Source organism: Apteryx mantelli, chromosome 2 (genome assembly GCF_036417845.1).
Source record: "Apteryx mantelli isolate bAptMan1 chromosome 2, bAptMan1.hap1, whole genome shotgun sequence".
Taxonomy (NCBI): domain Eukaryota; kingdom Metazoa; phylum Chordata; class Aves; order Apterygiformes; family Apterygidae; genus Apteryx; species Apteryx mantelli.
This window is the reverse complement of record NC_089979.1, coordinates 95,521,027-95,537,944: the sequence shown is the minus strand read 5'-3', so window position 1 is coordinate 95,537,944 and position 16,918 is coordinate 95,521,027. Positions and strand designations below refer to the sequence as shown.

The 16,918-nt window shown below is 38.8% G+C and overlaps 1 protein-coding gene and 1 non-coding gene across 5 annotated transcripts in view; both read right to left on the bottom strand.

Moving 5' to 3' along the window:
• Positions 1-421: 421 nt before the first annotated feature.
• Positions 422-16,918, bottom strand: part of ELP2 (elongator acetyltransferase complex subunit 2) — a 41,140-nt gene continuing 24,643 nt past the window's right edge. For 2 of the 4 annotated variants that reach the window (XM_013957739.2, XM_013957743.2), the window contains 9 exons: positions 16,437-16,506; positions 11,921-12,016; positions 11,736-11,793; positions 6,474-6,546; positions 5,832-6,018; positions 4,249-4,370; positions 3,596-3,738; positions 2,960-3,073; positions 422-1,999 (listed from right to left, as the gene is read on the bottom strand). In XM_013957739.2, the coding sequence (XP_013813193.1) occupies positions 1,816-1,999; positions 2,960-3,073; positions 3,596-3,738; positions 4,249-4,370; positions 5,832-6,018; positions 6,474-6,546; positions 11,736-11,793; positions 11,921-12,016; positions 16,437-16,506 (1,047 nt within the window). In that variant the 3' untranslated portion in view covers positions 422-1,815. Of the gene's footprint in view, positions 2,000-2,959; positions 3,074-3,595; positions 3,739-4,248; positions 4,371-5,831; positions 6,019-6,473; positions 6,547-11,735; positions 11,794-11,920; positions 12,017-16,436; positions 16,507-16,918 lie in introns of those variants that run through there. The other 2 variants (XM_013957740.2, XM_013957744.2) reach the window with 2 other exon arrangements.
• LOC136991464 (U1 spliceosomal RNA) lies at positions 8,073-8,228 on the bottom strand. Its single transcript, XR_010883620.1, has one exon. It is a non-coding gene; the product is annotated as a U1 spliceosomal RNA (small nuclear RNA).

Genomic DNA, 16,918 nt, shown 5'->3' with positions numbered 1-16,918 from the left:
GAAACATCCTTCCTAATTCAGCCCTGGATACTATTGGCCTTCTTTGCCATGAGGGAGCACTGCTAGCTCATGTTCAACTTCTTGTCCACCAGGATCCCCAGGGCCTTCTCTCCAAAGCTGCTTTCCAGCCAGTCAGCCCCCAGTCTGTAGTGGTACATGGATTATTCCTCCCCAGGGGCAGGACTTGGCATTTCCACTTGGTGAATTTCATGAGATTCCTCTCTGCCTAGCTCTCCAACCTGTTGAGGTCCCTCTGAATAGCAGCACAACCATCTGGTGTATCAGTCCTCCTCACAGTTTTGTATCATCTGCAAAATGTTACTGTCAAATGCTCTTCAGTATTACAGACTCATCACAAGATATAACCAAATCCTATGCAACTGAAAACTTGTTTGGCAAGTTGTGCCATAGGGTTGTTTTATTTTTCCTTTATTGAATTTTTGGGAAATTTCAACCTTTTCATGGAATAAACACTTCTCAATTTTAGAAACTGAGCTTTCAATGGTTTTCACTACAAAATAATTTTCAGACCTCTGCTTTAAAAGCATTACAATAAAAACTCCTGCTGGGGGCAGGGAGAGGGAAGATCTGACACACACAGTAATACACCATCATTTTAAGACACACACAAATTTGCAAATTAAAATTCCAGTAAAGCATAGCCACCAATCCCTCTCCCCCCAGTAGGCTTGGGCAAAGTTACTTCTCATAAAAGGCCAGTGCATCCCTTATCTTCAGGCATGAGTGTGAGAGTGTTTATGGAATAAGTCCAGCAGCTACTCTTCTGGACTTTGTTCAAGATACAGACACTAATTCGTCATATTAACAGATGTCTGTTCTGGCTGGAAATGAAATCCCATAAACTGATGTTATATATCCAATATAATATCTTTTTTGCAGCAGTGCTGATCACAATGGTTTATAGAGAGAACTTTACATCTTTTTAGAGCTAAATTAGAAGGGAGCTGTATTTTAAGCCTTGAAGGCAGAAACATGCAAACTGGGGGACAGAGGAAGAGGAATAGAGGGGAGGAAGGAGCCTCCACTCCCTAAGATAGTGAGCCATCATCAGCTACAACTTCATCCCCTGAAACCAACCCCCAAGGCTTAAAGTAATAACATCATGAACAAGTGATACTTTGTGCCATTTAGTTTCATACCACCCATAGCATAGGTAAATGACTTATCTACATTCTTTTGGCTGGTAGAGTTACTATCTAACACTCTCTTGATTAGCTATACATCCGAGGAAAAGAACAAAGAAAATGGAATTTTCCACTAGAAAATTCCACAACTTCTCACCAGTTCTATCCTGTTTGAATTCCTGGCCAGTCAGGCAGGAGTTGAAGAGTTCATACAAAGTTCAGGGGTTCTTTGTTCTATCTTAAGATGACATTTAGTGAAAATGGAGTTAGTCTTTTTACTACTCATTGTCTTTTACTTCCACATTGTAATCCCAAACACAGAAAAACATAAGTACTGGTGTCTTCTCACATATCCCTGGAGTCACAGTGAACAAAACCGTCTCATTATCCTTCTCCTACACAGTGGAAGTATTTAGTACCTCCCCCCACACACTGCTGAGTTCCAGAATATTCACCAACCAAAACATACAAAATACTTCATATTTCCTGCAACTGAAGAATTAGAAAAGTATTTGACATTTCAAACTACCACAAAAGTTGCTTTAATAAGTTATATTTCAGATGTTTTACTTTACATAACAGGAAGCAGAGAATTTAAAAATTAGTATGGTTAAACAGCTGAAATAAAATGGTGTGAATTCATGCTGCTCAGACAGTCCTGCTATCTTTGCTAAAGAGCAAATTTGTTGACGTTGAATATCTTAACACAGTGATCAGCTCCACAACTTGCAAGCTGCAACCACTTGCTGCTGTTCTGATCATAATGTCCAGCTCTGCCCTCATGATGTCTCCAGCATAGACGTTTCACAGAAAGAGCATGACTTTGGCTGCAGTAAAAAGAAATCCATACATAACTGCAAAACATCAAGCACAGTTGGACATGAGAGTGTAAACGCTATCATTTATATAATTAATACTCTCCTTTCAACATTACCAACACAGAAAACCTGACTTGTGACAACCAGCAGGTATTAACTTCCTAAAATAAGTAGGGCCATTAACACTAAAAACACTTTATCTTCCTGCTCATCAATAATTTAAATAGCTAATGATTTCAAGTTTTACCATATTAAGTTGCAGGTCTAGCATCTCAATTACTGAGATATGACAAAGAGATTTCTGGCTTTTAGCCAGAGATTTCCTATCATTTGATTTCTTTCAAATTCACTTCAAGCACATACAGATAAAAGTTACCATCATCTTTCATTTCTGGTACTACCAATGCCAGTATGTAAGGGAAGAGTCTGTGAAAAGTGTTTCAATTGAAGTAGCCAAAGTATCTCTACAGAGAGTTTCTCTAGCTGTCACCACAGCACCACTGCATATAACTTATCATTCCTTTGGTTTCTGCTAGAAGCTGCTGCAGAAGATTTGCTGATGTCCAGTCCAGAATGCTTATTGGGCAGTCTTCATTTATTTACTGATATATTTAGACAGTGACTTTTTCCCCCTCACTGATTTTTATCATTATTTATGACTAAAGATAATAAAGCTTTTTTTTAAACAAAAAAAAATGTTAAGCCAAAAAAGGGAATAACCTGTCAAAACATTTACACAGCATGAAGTATCTTAGGGTTTAACCCCCCTCTATCTTCTGTTTTTTCTTAAGGATTCTAAATAACCAATATTTTTATTTCCAGGTTTTGCTTAAAGGCATCATTAGACTTTCAGGGATGACCTTTTCCAAAAAGGATGACAAATTGTTAATATACAAATAAAATCTGCAAATCCTTTTATACTTTAAAACAGAACTGTAGAACTATCAGTCTCAAGAAGGTGGTTTCCTTGCTTCTAACACCCTTCAAAAGAAATACCTGTTATCCATCTCTACACACTTGGTCCAATCAGCTAATGCTGGTTCCTGCCCACTCTGCTTCCATGTGTGCAAGTTAATCTTCCCACACTCTAAGCCTACTGCAACAATGTATCTGTCAAGAGAGCAAATGCATTAGTAGAAAAGGTTAAAGCAAGCAGTTTAGTAAAGTAAGTTAGAAAGAACTAGTGCTCAAAACATTTGTGTTGCACCTTGCCTTCAAATCAATATTTACTTTGTCATGAAAAAAATCACAATTTAAAACAAAGTTTCTTCATAAAAAAGAGCAAACCAGAAACCTGCAAAACATATTGGGATAGAAACAAATACAGTGCTCATAAGGAAGGTTATTACAGCATCAGACCACCTGATAGTGTTGGAAAAACAAATGTGCTTCAGATGCACTTGCCCACTCACCCCCCCCTTTTTTTTCTCTTGTTACAATCTTTGGAGAAGTCACTGTACACTGCAATAGGAGGATAGGAAAGAAAAAAGGAGAGTGCATTCAATTAAAGAATGGTCAAAATATTTGACAAGTAAATTTTAAGAGTTATTTAGGCCACAGAAGCTGATTAAAGTGGAAAAAATACTAATTTCTATATTAACACAGAACTGCATTATGAAAAGACAGCAATACCTTCCATCAGGAGTAAGCACATGGCTGATACTAACTGCCGTAACAGAATCTCCAGCATCCAGCACTGTTGAACAAGGCTTGACTGAATCCAACATATTCCATTCAGTAGTCCCAGATAAGTCACACTGGCCCCAAACAACGACCTATTAGAGAAAGAATCATCTAGAAATTTTCACTTTAATCTTTCTGTAAATGCACTTAATGAAAATGTCAGGAATAACTTAATTAAAACACCCCCAGAGCACAGAACAAAGTTGCTGACCCCTAAAATAGCCAAAAATTTCTCTCTACAGAAGTTCAATTTAAAAAGTCTGCCTCAGTGTATTAAAGATACTGACAACAAACACAGATTCCATTACAAAACCTAAGAAAAACTTAAGAGACCCCTAAGAGTTATGTGACATATGTTTATCATAAGAAGGGAGGGAGTCTACTTGACAGACCACAGTCTTGTACATACATATGCAAGCCCTTTATTTGGCATAGGAAAGTCTCATTGACACAAGTCTCAATACACACAATAAGCTTTTTATGTATTTATAGATCCTGGGTCCATGAGGACACAGCATCTGCTAACCTAAAATACATTTCAAACCAGTTCTTACTTACGCTAGGTTTTGTTAATACCTTTGTTAATTATCTTTGTTAAATACCTTTTTGTCCCGACTGCCAGTAATAAAATACTTGCTATCTGGTGTCCAATCACAAGACCAAATGATTCGATTGTGAACAGCTGTAGTTTTGTCTGTGTATGCACAGCAACAGAAAACTGGTCCTGGAATAAAACACACAGAGGAAAGCCCTTGCTTCAATTACTTCACATATATTTACATATAGTACTCTATAGTAGAGTAAAGACGCCAATTCCAAGCATAGGACATTAAGATTCTATTAAAGCTTTTAATAAGGATACTGGCTTCAAAAGCTTTAGTACAGTGCAATTTTTACTGTACGTACATGTATCCCCTCATGACTCCACAAAAATTCCTATTTACAGTTAAAGTTTTCCAGTAAGGCTACGAGAGCTCGAATCATAACGATCTAATCTTAAAGATTAATCTGTTCCCCAAAAGACAGACTACCATTTCAATATGCACACAAACTAGCAACATATCTGATTAGCAGATCAATGAATGGGAATGATTTTCCTAAATAGAAAAAGCTGTCATTTTTGAGTGTAGACTTTGAATAACCACTTCTTGAGAAGCCAATACATGCAGTTTTGCTTAACATTGATAATGATGTTCTTTTTAGACAGAAAGGTTATTGATGGGCAGATGAAATGAAGAGTTCATCTACTTACTTTGTATCAGAACTCATATGCCTTAACTTGAAACATGATGTGCTATTTGGTGTTTAAATACTGTGGACAATATGCTAGAGTTTTGGAATAGAAGTCTGAATAGAAGTCTCAAGGCAGAACACAGACACTGTCTGAATGGGTCAAAACTCACAGCCAAGTCTCTAGAAAAACACTATCAAGTTTAGTAACCTTTTAACTATCCTGCAGTATTTATCTGCTATTAAACAACTGGTGCAATGATAATAGTTTTCAGCACAAGCATCTGTTCTAGAAATCCATTAAAACATCCAGCAGCAACTGCTTCTTGATTTTCCAAAGCTGAAAGCCATAATGAGAAAGTCAACTGAATCTTTACTATCTGCTCTTTTTCCAGACAGAGCCAGTCCTAGTCAAATTAATCAATTGTGAAGGATTATTAAAAAGCCACGCCAAAGATGGAGACTAATCCAGTCAAGAGACTCAAACTGTCATGCCCTGCAAATAGGGAAACAGCAGCTCTGTGCAGGACACCACACTAATAATGCAACTTCTAGCCTGCTCAGAACACTGAAATGAAGGGTTTATTTGGTTGAATATCAGTTTAAAGTACAGACACTACACTCTAACACATATATTTGATTTCAGTAAATCTGAAACACAGAATCATGAGCAGAAGAGTACAACGACAAATGGCAGACTTCATCACATCTCTCCTTTAAACAGCACTGGATACATGATTATCAACTTTTCTACTTTTTAATTCACTTTGTGGCTTTTCTGTAGACCATCACTGCACTTAAAGTCACAGGAACCTACAGCACTATTTTTTCTGAAAAGTTTTACGGAAAACATCCCTTAAATATTTTACCAATTCTCTCACAAATATTTTGAAGTCAAAAATATTGAACAAGTCTAGAAGTCTTCAAATATGCATATCCATTTCACATATCCTACCTGACTCTGATGAGTCTTGTTTCTTCCACAGTGACCAATTCCTGTCTCTAGAAACAGCTAATAAAAGTTTGTCATTAGGAGAAAATGCCAGCTGAGTAACAGTTAGATTGTGAAAAGACAAACTCTGCAGTTTCTTCCAAGAAGTAGTGCTCCACAAAATAATTGCTGCATGTTCTTTTTTGGAAGCCTGTATTGATGGAACAATACCATGAAAATTAAAGAAAGCAAATACAAAAATCAAATGTTCCAGCAAGGCATTAGGGGCCTTGTTTGTTGTTTTAAGGCTTGCAGTCAAGTTAGAGTCAGTGTTCCTCCGGGAAGTATCAAGTTTGTTTCACGCAAGTTTTTAATAACTTCCTATTAATATTGACAATATATCAGTAGGAAAATGCTTTGTATCAATGTTTGTTAGACTTCACAATATAAAATTTTTCTTCCTAATATCTTCCAGTGAATTACACATCCTTTAGGAATACTAAATTTTGTGTGTTCACTCTCACCTTTGCAAGGCAACTGTCATTTATACAAAATCTTTCATGTTAAAGAGCAGAATTCAGCCTGAACTGAATCCTGACTCCTGCTTTGTCAGTCCTAGAAATCTGACAGCACTTTTCACTAGATGGTGCTAGAATCTTTTCTTACCTTACATGCTGAGGCAATTACAGTGTTTGAATTATTGCAGGCAACACAAAAAATTTCATATCCATGTCCATATCTGAAATAAATGTGAAATGTGATATTTAACACATCACAGTCATTTTTGTGATACTTATCAAGACTTTAATATTAATTTCAACCCCTTTGCAGAAATGAAAGGAAACTGGTAGGAATTTTTCAGTGCTGTTATTGCATAACATGCCAAATAATTCCTAATAATGTTCTGCATTCAACTTAAACATCTGCGTAAATTCTTTCACATATGGAAACTGTCTATAAAACAATCTCTCCAGCCTATTCCAGAGCCCTAAAGCATCAACACTGCAAAACCAAGAGCAATGGTTCACAAAACCCACTAAGGCAGTATTTAATATATTCTTAGTTTCCTGTAAAGTAGTTTTAACACCACCAATAAAAAAAAAAATTAAGCCACATATTTGAAGATCACCAAAGAAATACACCACAAACCTGCAGCTAAAGGATGCTTGTTCTACGAAATACTGAGAAAACATTTCTGAACTAGAGGACAGGATTCAAGTCAGAAGAGGAAGACAACACTATAACTTCCAGCTTCCTCTAGAAACAAATTTTTAATCTGTCTTTACACAAGTTCTGTTGGAATTCAAGCTCATGTATTCCGACTGGGATTCAATTTATAAGCAGAAGAACCACACAGACTAACATAAATAACAACGACACAAAACAGATTAAAGTAGAAGAAAACTGGAGATGCAATCTGGAAACAGTGGGCAAGTATCCAGCTAAAAGGGATGTGCTGATAGTCTGGGGAAAAGAAGAAAAGATACCCAACAATTAAATACCAGTGGGGGAAAAAAAAGACTGATTTATAGCCAAATACTTAACTTTCTGTTCTATGAAAAGCTGTAAGAATTCTAGGATGAAGTTTACACCACGGAACTCACTTTCCTAAAAAAGTATAGGAATGTTTAAGAAATATGCAAATCCCTGTGAACTAAGTTGAATGACCTTTGGATGATCTCAGCCTAACTCAGTTAGGCTTTTTTAGTTTTTCTTGTTTTCTTTTCTAATTCATTCTTGAACAAAGAGACCAGGCAATAGACACTGTTTCCAGCCTCATCAAGTGCTGATATACTATGACCTGTTTATTTCTACTCATGGTCTTATACTCATAGATTATATATAATTTCTGCATGAGGAATAATAAAATAGGCTAGACTTCTTCAGCTTGGAAAACACGATGGGGTAACAACACCGATCCACAAAAAACACAACTGGCAAGGAAAGGGGTGGATGGAAAATCAAGTTGTCACTGTCTCTTCTAATACAAAAAAATTAGCTTGAAGGAAGGGATTCTTCACACAAGAGACAGTACACTTGCTAAATTCTTTGTGACAGGGTATCAAGGGAGTTCCAATTTCCAATAGTACATGACAGGGAAAACCAGTGAGTGCTGTTAAAACAAGTCAAAATTCATATCCAGCTCCAGAAGCCCCTGGGCAGAAAATGGGTAAATACTGGGAGAACATTCAAGGGAACAATGATAAATGCTTTCCCTGTTCTCAAACTCTCCTCTAGGTGTCTGCTTACACCCAACCAATTCTTCAGGAGACAGCACAAACGCAGTCCCCCACCACTACAAATTATGCAGTGGGGTCTCCTGCACTGGAAGAAAGAACAAGGTTCAGTAAACCCAGTGTGCAAGGAGTGAGTCTCAGCCTGGGAAAACCATCATCTTAATCATGGTGTCTCCCCTGTCATCCACTGGTTTCGCAGCTGTTTATTTTTCCTTGGATGTTGATTGAATAACAGAGGCCAGGCTCATACACTCTCATAAACAGCATCTCCTATTGCTATTATCTTTATTGGAGACACTGCACTGGGCTAGACCGGCTCTCAGTCTCACCTAACATAGTCCTGTTTCTGTGAATGTGCAAAAGACGGCATCTTAGGTTTCATTTTCATTCAAAGAGAAAGATTACATTTTAATGACTCTAGCAAAAGCAAAGTTGTGTGCAGAAGCTCAAAATCACAAAATAGTTGGGGTTGGAAGGGACCTCTGGAAATGACCAAGTCCAAACCCCCTGCTCAGGCAGGGTCAGCTAGAGCAGGTTGCCCAGGACCATGCCCAGTTGGGTTTCGAATGTCTCCAGGGATGGAGACTCCGCAGTCTCTCCAGGCAACTTCTTCCAGTATTCAACCAGCCTCACAGTGAGGAAGTGTTTTCTTATGCTCAAATGGAACTTCCTGTGTTTCAGTTTGTACACATTGCCTCTCGTCCTGTCACTGGGTACCATTGAGAAGAGTCTTCTTTACACCCCCCCCCATCAGATACTATATAAACATTGATAAGATCCACCCTGGGCCTTCTCTTCTACAGGCTAAACAGTCAGCTCTCAGTCTCTCCTTAGATGAGAGCTCCTCCAACCTCTTAATCATCTTTGTACCCCCTAACTCTAAACCCTAACCCAACCCCAACCCTAAATGGTAACCCTAACCCCAAACCCTAACCCCTAAACCTCTAACCCTCTAACCCTAACGTAGTCCTCAGGCACCTCTCCTGATCACTGTGACCTTTCAAAGATGATGGAGAGCGGCCTTGCAATGAAATTGGCCAGCTCCCTCAGCACTCATGGGTCTATCCCGTCAGGGCCCATGGACCTGTGTATGCCCAGTTTGCTTAAGTGATCCCTAACCCAATCCTCATCCACCAAGGAAAAGTCTTCCTTTCTCCAGATTTGCTCCTTGATCTCCAGGGCCTGGGATTCCTGAGGGCTGGTCTTACCAGTAAAGACTGAAGCAAAGAAAGCATTCAGTATCCTTGCCTTTTCTGTATCCTTTGTCACCAGGATCCCCAGCCCCGTTCAGCAGCAGTCCCACATTTCCCCTGGTCTTCCTTTTGTTACTGATGAATTTAAAGAAGCCCTTCTTGTTTTCCTTGAGATAAACCATACTCTCACAGGATTTGTCATATTTTTACTTTAAAGTTACTATATTTTGTAAAAATTTCAGTAAGTTCTTTATACTAAAACCTGTTCAACCAAATAGTTATCAAAACTCAACACTAATCATTCAAAATTTGGTGTTGAGTTGAAGCTGGGAATACACAAATGTCAATGGCAAGCAAGCTATTTTTAGCAAGCCAGTTCCTTGCACTGTTTTCCTGCTCCTATGGCAACATGAAATCTACATTACGTGATTTCATGTTACTTCTTTCAAGATTATCCTCAGCAAAAAAACCAAACCAAAACAAAAAAAAACACACACACAGTAAATCCATGAATGTTTTACATCTTGTTGTCTTTGCATAGAACCCTGATCATAAGCCGTTTCTCTAAAAACAGAGGAAAAGTTGGTCAGATAATTCACCTGAAGACCATCATAAAATACAATTATTTTAACGAATGAAGAATATAAAAGCTTATAGGCAATACTCCTGTAGAATATCAAAGATCAATGTCTCTCCAGCCTTTTCACTAGCCTTTCAGAAACATCAAAAGACAAAGGATAAAACATTTTTGGCTTTGGCTTTTTCCACTACTTAAAGTTCCACCACCGAGCTACTTATATAAGTGGATGCATTGGCAGCCATAGCATGAACTAGAGAAACATTTAACATTAAGAGCTGGAAATTACAAGATGTTCAGATATGGTCTAATTCCCACCAGCTTGCCTCCTATGAAGCACTTCTGAGTACAAAAACAGCAAAAGAGCTTAAAAGTACTCAAAGAAGATTAACTGCACAGCTGAACATAAAGATGAGCTCCCACAGAAGTTCTCCCTCTCTCAAATGAAAGCAACTTGCAAACTGTTTTTCCAAAGTTTTTATTCCCCCCTCTCCAAATGAAGTCATAAAAAAATGATAATATATAAAGGTAGATGCAATCATCAGCAAAGGCTCGACATTCTTCTTGTTTCTGGCTGAGGCCACTGTTTCGGGAGATTCAGATAAATAAACTCTTGTGAGCTTGAAAAAATTCGTATGTTTGTGCTACAGAATCAAGATCAGGAATGAGAATACCGCTCAACAGATTTAAGTGCTCACTTAAATATTCATGAAAGTGTACTTCATGTTCAATAGCTATGAAACAACTGCATTTAAAAGGCTTACTCCCATTCTCCCCTCCAGTTCCTCTCAAGTCCATGGCACTGGCATTTGCAACCACGCTAAGAGGTTCAAAAAACTGATCTGATTGAAAACTAAATTAGAAAAAAAAATTTCAGTACACAGGGACAGGTTAGGGGGGCAGCAACATGTAGCTAGGACCAGCTCTTTCAGCAGAAGCCTGCAATTAAGAAAACTTTAAGGATTGTCAAATTGTAGCCTAACACTACTGAAGTTCTTAGGGAACATAGAGGTTACAACCTTAACATGCAAATTATTGTGAAGTGAATACTTAAGGTGAATCTCAGATAAGAAGGAAAAAAACACAAAGAATTCTAAAATGCCACAACCTCAAAATAGTTATTGCCATGACCAGGTAACCATATCTTTGTGATCCGTAACCCACTCTGTCAGCCTACAATACTCAAACAGGGTCTGTAACCATCTTACTCAACGTTCATTACTTTGCTCTACCACCAGCCACATCGTATTTCGGTTCCTGCTTTTATCTATTGCATTTTACAGCTCTGTTGGGTTTTAGGGGGAAGTTCCTTATCTGATGCTTCAGCCTTTACTAGCAGCATTACTTCCATACCAGAAAGACAGACTTGACCTGCAAGTCTGTACTATGAAGTGGAAAGAAGCAGAAAACTCCTCATGCAGAGAGACCTTCAATACAGGCAAAGTGTTAAGTAAACACAAGCACAAGGTCTACAGCATGGGAAAAAAAGGCCTATCATATTCCAGAGTACAGCTGAAACCATGAAAGCATATAGTAATTCCTTAGAACAGACTTGAAAAGTTACTAATCTCTTGGAACAAGGAAGAAAAAACAGGGATCTATGCCCTAAACAGACCTTCAAAAGATAAACATCTGAAGGTACAATGAAAGTCTGATCATTAGAAATTCAGCAAAAGAATGCTGCAGCATACATATTTCACTGTTACAGCAACAACCAGTGAGATAGATTATTAACAGAAATCAGTCCCAACTGCTATTTTCTGTATTGTTTCCTATTTTTATATATTTATTTATTTATTTTACATGCAATATGCTGCACACAAAGTCAAATCAGGTAATAAAACAGGAAGAGTTACAAGACCACATGTAGCATGTTGTAATAGCTTTCTGGAAATTTTGTAAAAAGGAAAATGTAACTTACAGTTTTTGAATTTCAGGCCACAAGGTATGCTGCAACAAGTGATCCTCTGGGGGAGGTTCTGAAAGACATTTGTACAACATGTTCGAATTTGGTGCTAAATAGTCTAAAATCAGCAAAATTCTGCTCCAAATTTATATTGAATGTACCTCATTTGCTATTTCATATAATAAAAATGATTCTCATACCTGTAAGGATCAAGGGTTGAAAATGAATTTCAGGATACTGATTAGAAATGGTGTTAAATGTTTCTTCATCCTCAACTGGTTGAATAGCCATATCTCCTAATCAAATTAAGGACTTCATTAGCCAGAGAAAAAATACTTGACAGGAGGAAAAGCATGATCAAGTATTATAGAAGTAAAGACTACCTATTAGTTTCAAAATTTCCTTTCCTTCTATATTTTAAAATATTTAGGGCAAAAAAAATCTCAAAAACAAGTGATGAACTTCCAAATTTAAGTGACACCCTGCAAATAAAAAGTCAAACTTGCATGAGCGTATCTACAATTTGCAAACTTCAGCAAAACTGTCAAGTGCTCAGCCCTTAACTTTAGACAAAGGTACTATAATATCTGAAATTACTCAGTTAATCTGTAAGTTAAAATTCAGCTTTACCCTTTGTTTTGAAAGTATTATTTAAGAAAAAGATACAGAGGTGGGGAAAAGTTGCTCTCAGACAGAATCTGCCAAACGCATATTTTGCCAAATGCATATTTTGAATAAAGCTGTAAGTAAAAAAACAAAAACAAAAAAACAGGTACAGAGAATTCAGCAGAACAGAAAGACTATCTTCTCAACCATCTGCCTTCTCTTCTCTTGAAAAAGAAATTAGCAGCATTTATCTAACTTCAGACCATTATCTGTGACCATAATTGACCATGAAGGTCCCTCTACAAAGTTAGAAAGAAGAGAGTTCTATGGGGCTTTAACCTAAGCCATCCATGCTGACAGAATCACAGAATGGTTGAGGTTGGAAGGGACCTCTGGAGATCATCTAGTCCAACCCCCCTGCTCAAGCAGGATCACCTAGAGCACATTGCACAGGATTGCGTCCAGGCGGGTTTTCAATATCTCCAGAGAAGGAGACTCCACAACCTCTCTGGGCAACCTGTTCCAGTGCTCTGTCACCCTCACAGTGAAGAAGTTTTTCCTCACATTCAGATGGAATTTCCTGTGTTTCAGTTTGTGCCCCTTGTCCTGCTGCTGGGCACCACTGAAAAGAGTCTGGCCTCATCCTCTTGACACCCTTCCTTTAGATATTTGTATACATTGATAAGATCCCCTCTGTCTTCTCTCCTCCAGGCTAAGCAGGCCTGAAATGTGGTGAATGGTGGACAATGAAGGAAAACTGGACACCTCTTCTACTCATAGTACTGCTGCTGAATGTGCCACCCCAAAACATTTGAAATCAGTTATTGTGTGTGTGAAAATACTTTAGGAGACAGGAGTTTAGTTCCCTCTATCAGTGGAAGGACTTATGAAACAGCAGAAAGAAGATAGCTTTACTGTACTTGATGTAATTCATAAAATATATTTTGGCAAAAACTACCTTTCTCTCAAAGAAGATTTATGACAACCTAGCTCTATTGATATTGAAGATCCTGGACAGACTGCTTAAGTTACACCTTCTGATTAGACTTCAGGCAGAAAAAACAGGTCCAACCTAATTGTAGATTCCATTCTAAATGCATTTTATCATAGACCTTAATAAACACAGGATTTCCAGTCCCATCTCCAGACTCAGTTCTGTTATATTTATCACTCCAGACAGATGTTTGTGCCTCCTTCCTGGTCTCCCCACAACGGAATCCCTATCATCTTGCCAAGAAACTCATCCAGTGCCTCACTAGCCTTCACAGCCAAAATACTTCTTGTTAGCTACCTTATTCTTCTTTCCTAAATATGTTCACAAAGCATCATTTACCTGGAGGTTTATGGCTGTTCTTATTGGAACAGAGTATGTGACTGATCCCCTTCTATAAGTCACTGCAAGGGTGTTAACATTCAGGGAGAGTCTGACTGGGGCTTGAGAAGATATCTTTATCCTTGATCTGCTGAGCTATTTTACAGAGAAACACCAGCAGCATCAGGTAGCTCTGCATTAAAAAAACCTCAACCTCGTTTTCACAGTAAGCTATTCAACACTAATTTTTTGAGAAGACTGATGACTTCTAGCTGTCTGTGGGGGAGGGGTGAGAAAACAGAGGAACAATGGCAATAATACCCCATCTACTCCCAGGCCTATCAGAGGAAGGGGATCAGCCCTGTTGTTTGGAGAAGAAACCCATCTAGATGGGCCAACAGAAGAGGCTCTCCAAATCACCTTACAGACTGAGAGGGGTTACTGCCTACAAGGATATGGAACATGTTATGGGATGCAAAGGAAGAACATTTTGGAATTTCACATAACTTATTATGGGATATTTAGGGAAATAAAAAAACAGGGAAAGGCAGAGATCAAGGTGGTTTGGGGAAGAACAAGTATGTGAAAATAGAGGAATAAGGGGACAAAAGGACCCAGTTGTGTGTAAACAGGTTGCTGGTCATTACGCTTGTCTGGCCATATCCTGCACCTGAACACTGCTGTCTGTCCTGTCTTCTCATTAAACTCCATTTCTAACTATTCTCCTCAGTGAGGGGGGTCTCTATCCTGTGTGCATGTGCGTGTATGAAGATCAAAGTTTCAGCAACTGGAGTCAGACATGAGGTCATAGGGACCCATATGTTTGAGGTGCCAGCAACTGAAATGAGTGAAAGTATGTATATCAGCGTGTGATTGCTAGTGAACATCAAGTTGGACTAGCCAGCAAGTAGGTTAAGTGGCTTGTGTGAAGGAATAAGTGAGAATCTTTGAATGAGGCAACTGGAGGAGCTGGCTATTGGAGAGACCAGAAGGTCCAGGCCCACTGCCAGAGAGATTGTGGGGTCTGGGGGTCAACTGAGAGACCCATTGGCATGTATGCACATCTGTGTGAGACAACTGGATGATCTGCCTACCAGGGGGACCAGAGGGTCTGGGCCAACTACCAGAGAGATCGTGTAGTCTGAAGGTCAACTGAGAGACCTATCTGCATGTGTGTGTGTCTCTGCACAGCAGGCAACCAGCAAGTGTGAGGATCAAAGGGCCAGCTACTGGATGGACTGTCTAAATCCAGTTACAGGAAGGATCCACAGCATGTGTGCCTGTGCATGTGTTGGTGTGTGCATGGGTGTCTGCACCAGCAGCTGGAGTGGGGCTGCAAGTCTCAGGGGCTTGTATATCCAGATGCCAGCAACCAGGGAGGCCAGGGACCAGCTATTGGATGGACTGTGTGTCTAAGCCCAGCTACTGGAGGATTCGCATTGTATATACATATGATTTCCCACTAACAGACCTTCACCCTGATCAGTCAGAGAAGGGAATGAAATGAGGCCACTGGTGCTGTTTATTTGAGTGCTGAGCATTTCGGTCTGTATTGATCTGTGTGGCTGGCTGTGGGTGTATGTATATATGTATTGTATACATGCGTTTGTGTGCGCGCGCCTATTAGGAATAAACGCTCAGCTTCACTACTGCTTGGATCCAGGAACATGGAACTGCAGCAGGCTCACCTCTATTAGGCTAGCAGATTTGGCAGTCCCTAACAAAGAATATTATTTGAAGTCTTGTCCTTCAGCACAAACAGAAACAGCTAATATCCAAAGGGTTATGGAAGCTTATTCTCAGAAATACACATTTTGGAGGGAGATGGGGAGGTGGAGGGGAACTGCCAAAATTCAGTCAGGAAACCAAAATTTTGGGGCATGTAGTGAGAGCAAACATCCCTCTCTGAGCAAACAGAATTGGATTGATCACAAGGACCAAAGTTTGTCCTCCCCAAAGGTAACATGATAATTACAGACCAAGTCTGCCTTCATCAAAAGCTATACGAAGGAACAGGAACAAGTAACCAACAGCTTACAATGTTGACCTGCCAATGATGCAAGAGCCAGGTTACAATCCCATCAAATGATAGGTTACTTAAGAGACCTAGGAAATTTCAATTAAAGCCAAAATATCCTCTGTGTTGTGGATGCAGAATGAAGATGGCCATTAAAGACATTTCATTGGGTCTGATATTTCAATTCCAACAAATAACCTAGGCAAAGGAACCACTAATGGGAGAGCAATCTAGCAACGTAACTGATCAAAGAAATGAAATAATATTACCACACAAACATACATGGTCCACTACAGTATTAAAAAAAAAAAAAAAAAAAGCCTACCAAAACCCCTGAACTTAATTGACTTAGCTTATAGCTAGTGTATCCACAAATACAGACAAGCAGAAATATGCTTCAGCATATCCACTACTTATGTTGTAAGTACAGATGTTCAGGAAGAGGTGTAGAACATGATGTAATTCAAGCATGAGGAAACACTGAAGCTGTTCCAAAGTATTGGGATTGTGACTTGAAAATACTGGATATCTTAGCAGCAGAACTGTTCTGATTTTGCCAGTACCAGCAGATTATTTGTGCTCACTTTCACTTTTTTTTTTCCTTTTTAATGCTGTATTTAGGTGCTACCAGACAATAAACACTTTGCACAATTTTGTTTCAGATTATAAACTTGCAGTCAAGCGTACAATGACAGACCTAACAAAAAGACTTATGGTAAAACAGTTATTTTAAAAAGTTTCCAGATGAAGCATCAGCACCATTATTTCTCATTACCCATACCTTCAAAGACAGCTTTATTGGACAAACCCAAAGCTGGCACAGTTGCACCTTCTGGAAGGCCAGGTGATTGCTGGATTAAAAAAAAAGAAAAAGCAGTTAGGCATAGAGTGTTGTAGAATTAGACTACAAATGGCATACTTTATGGAATCTCTGTAATAAAGAGGGACTTTGCTAGAGAGAAGCGAGAGGGGAGCACTTTGGAAATCTCCTGACACATTCAGAACATACCCCGGAGAAAACACATGAACCATACTCTTCCAGAAAAAGCCTTTGTAAGGCCTCAATTCAAGAGTAGTTTCTTTGCTGTAAAGCATGCATCCTCATTCCTACATACCGGCTTTCCACCAGTTTTATTTACTCTAGGATATATACAATGATTACTTAGAGCACTGCAGTTTTTAGCACAATATAACTGGGAAATAGGCTGCTCTCAGGTGAAATAAGAAGGATGCATTTTGAAGCGGGGAGGAAAAGTGAGAGTC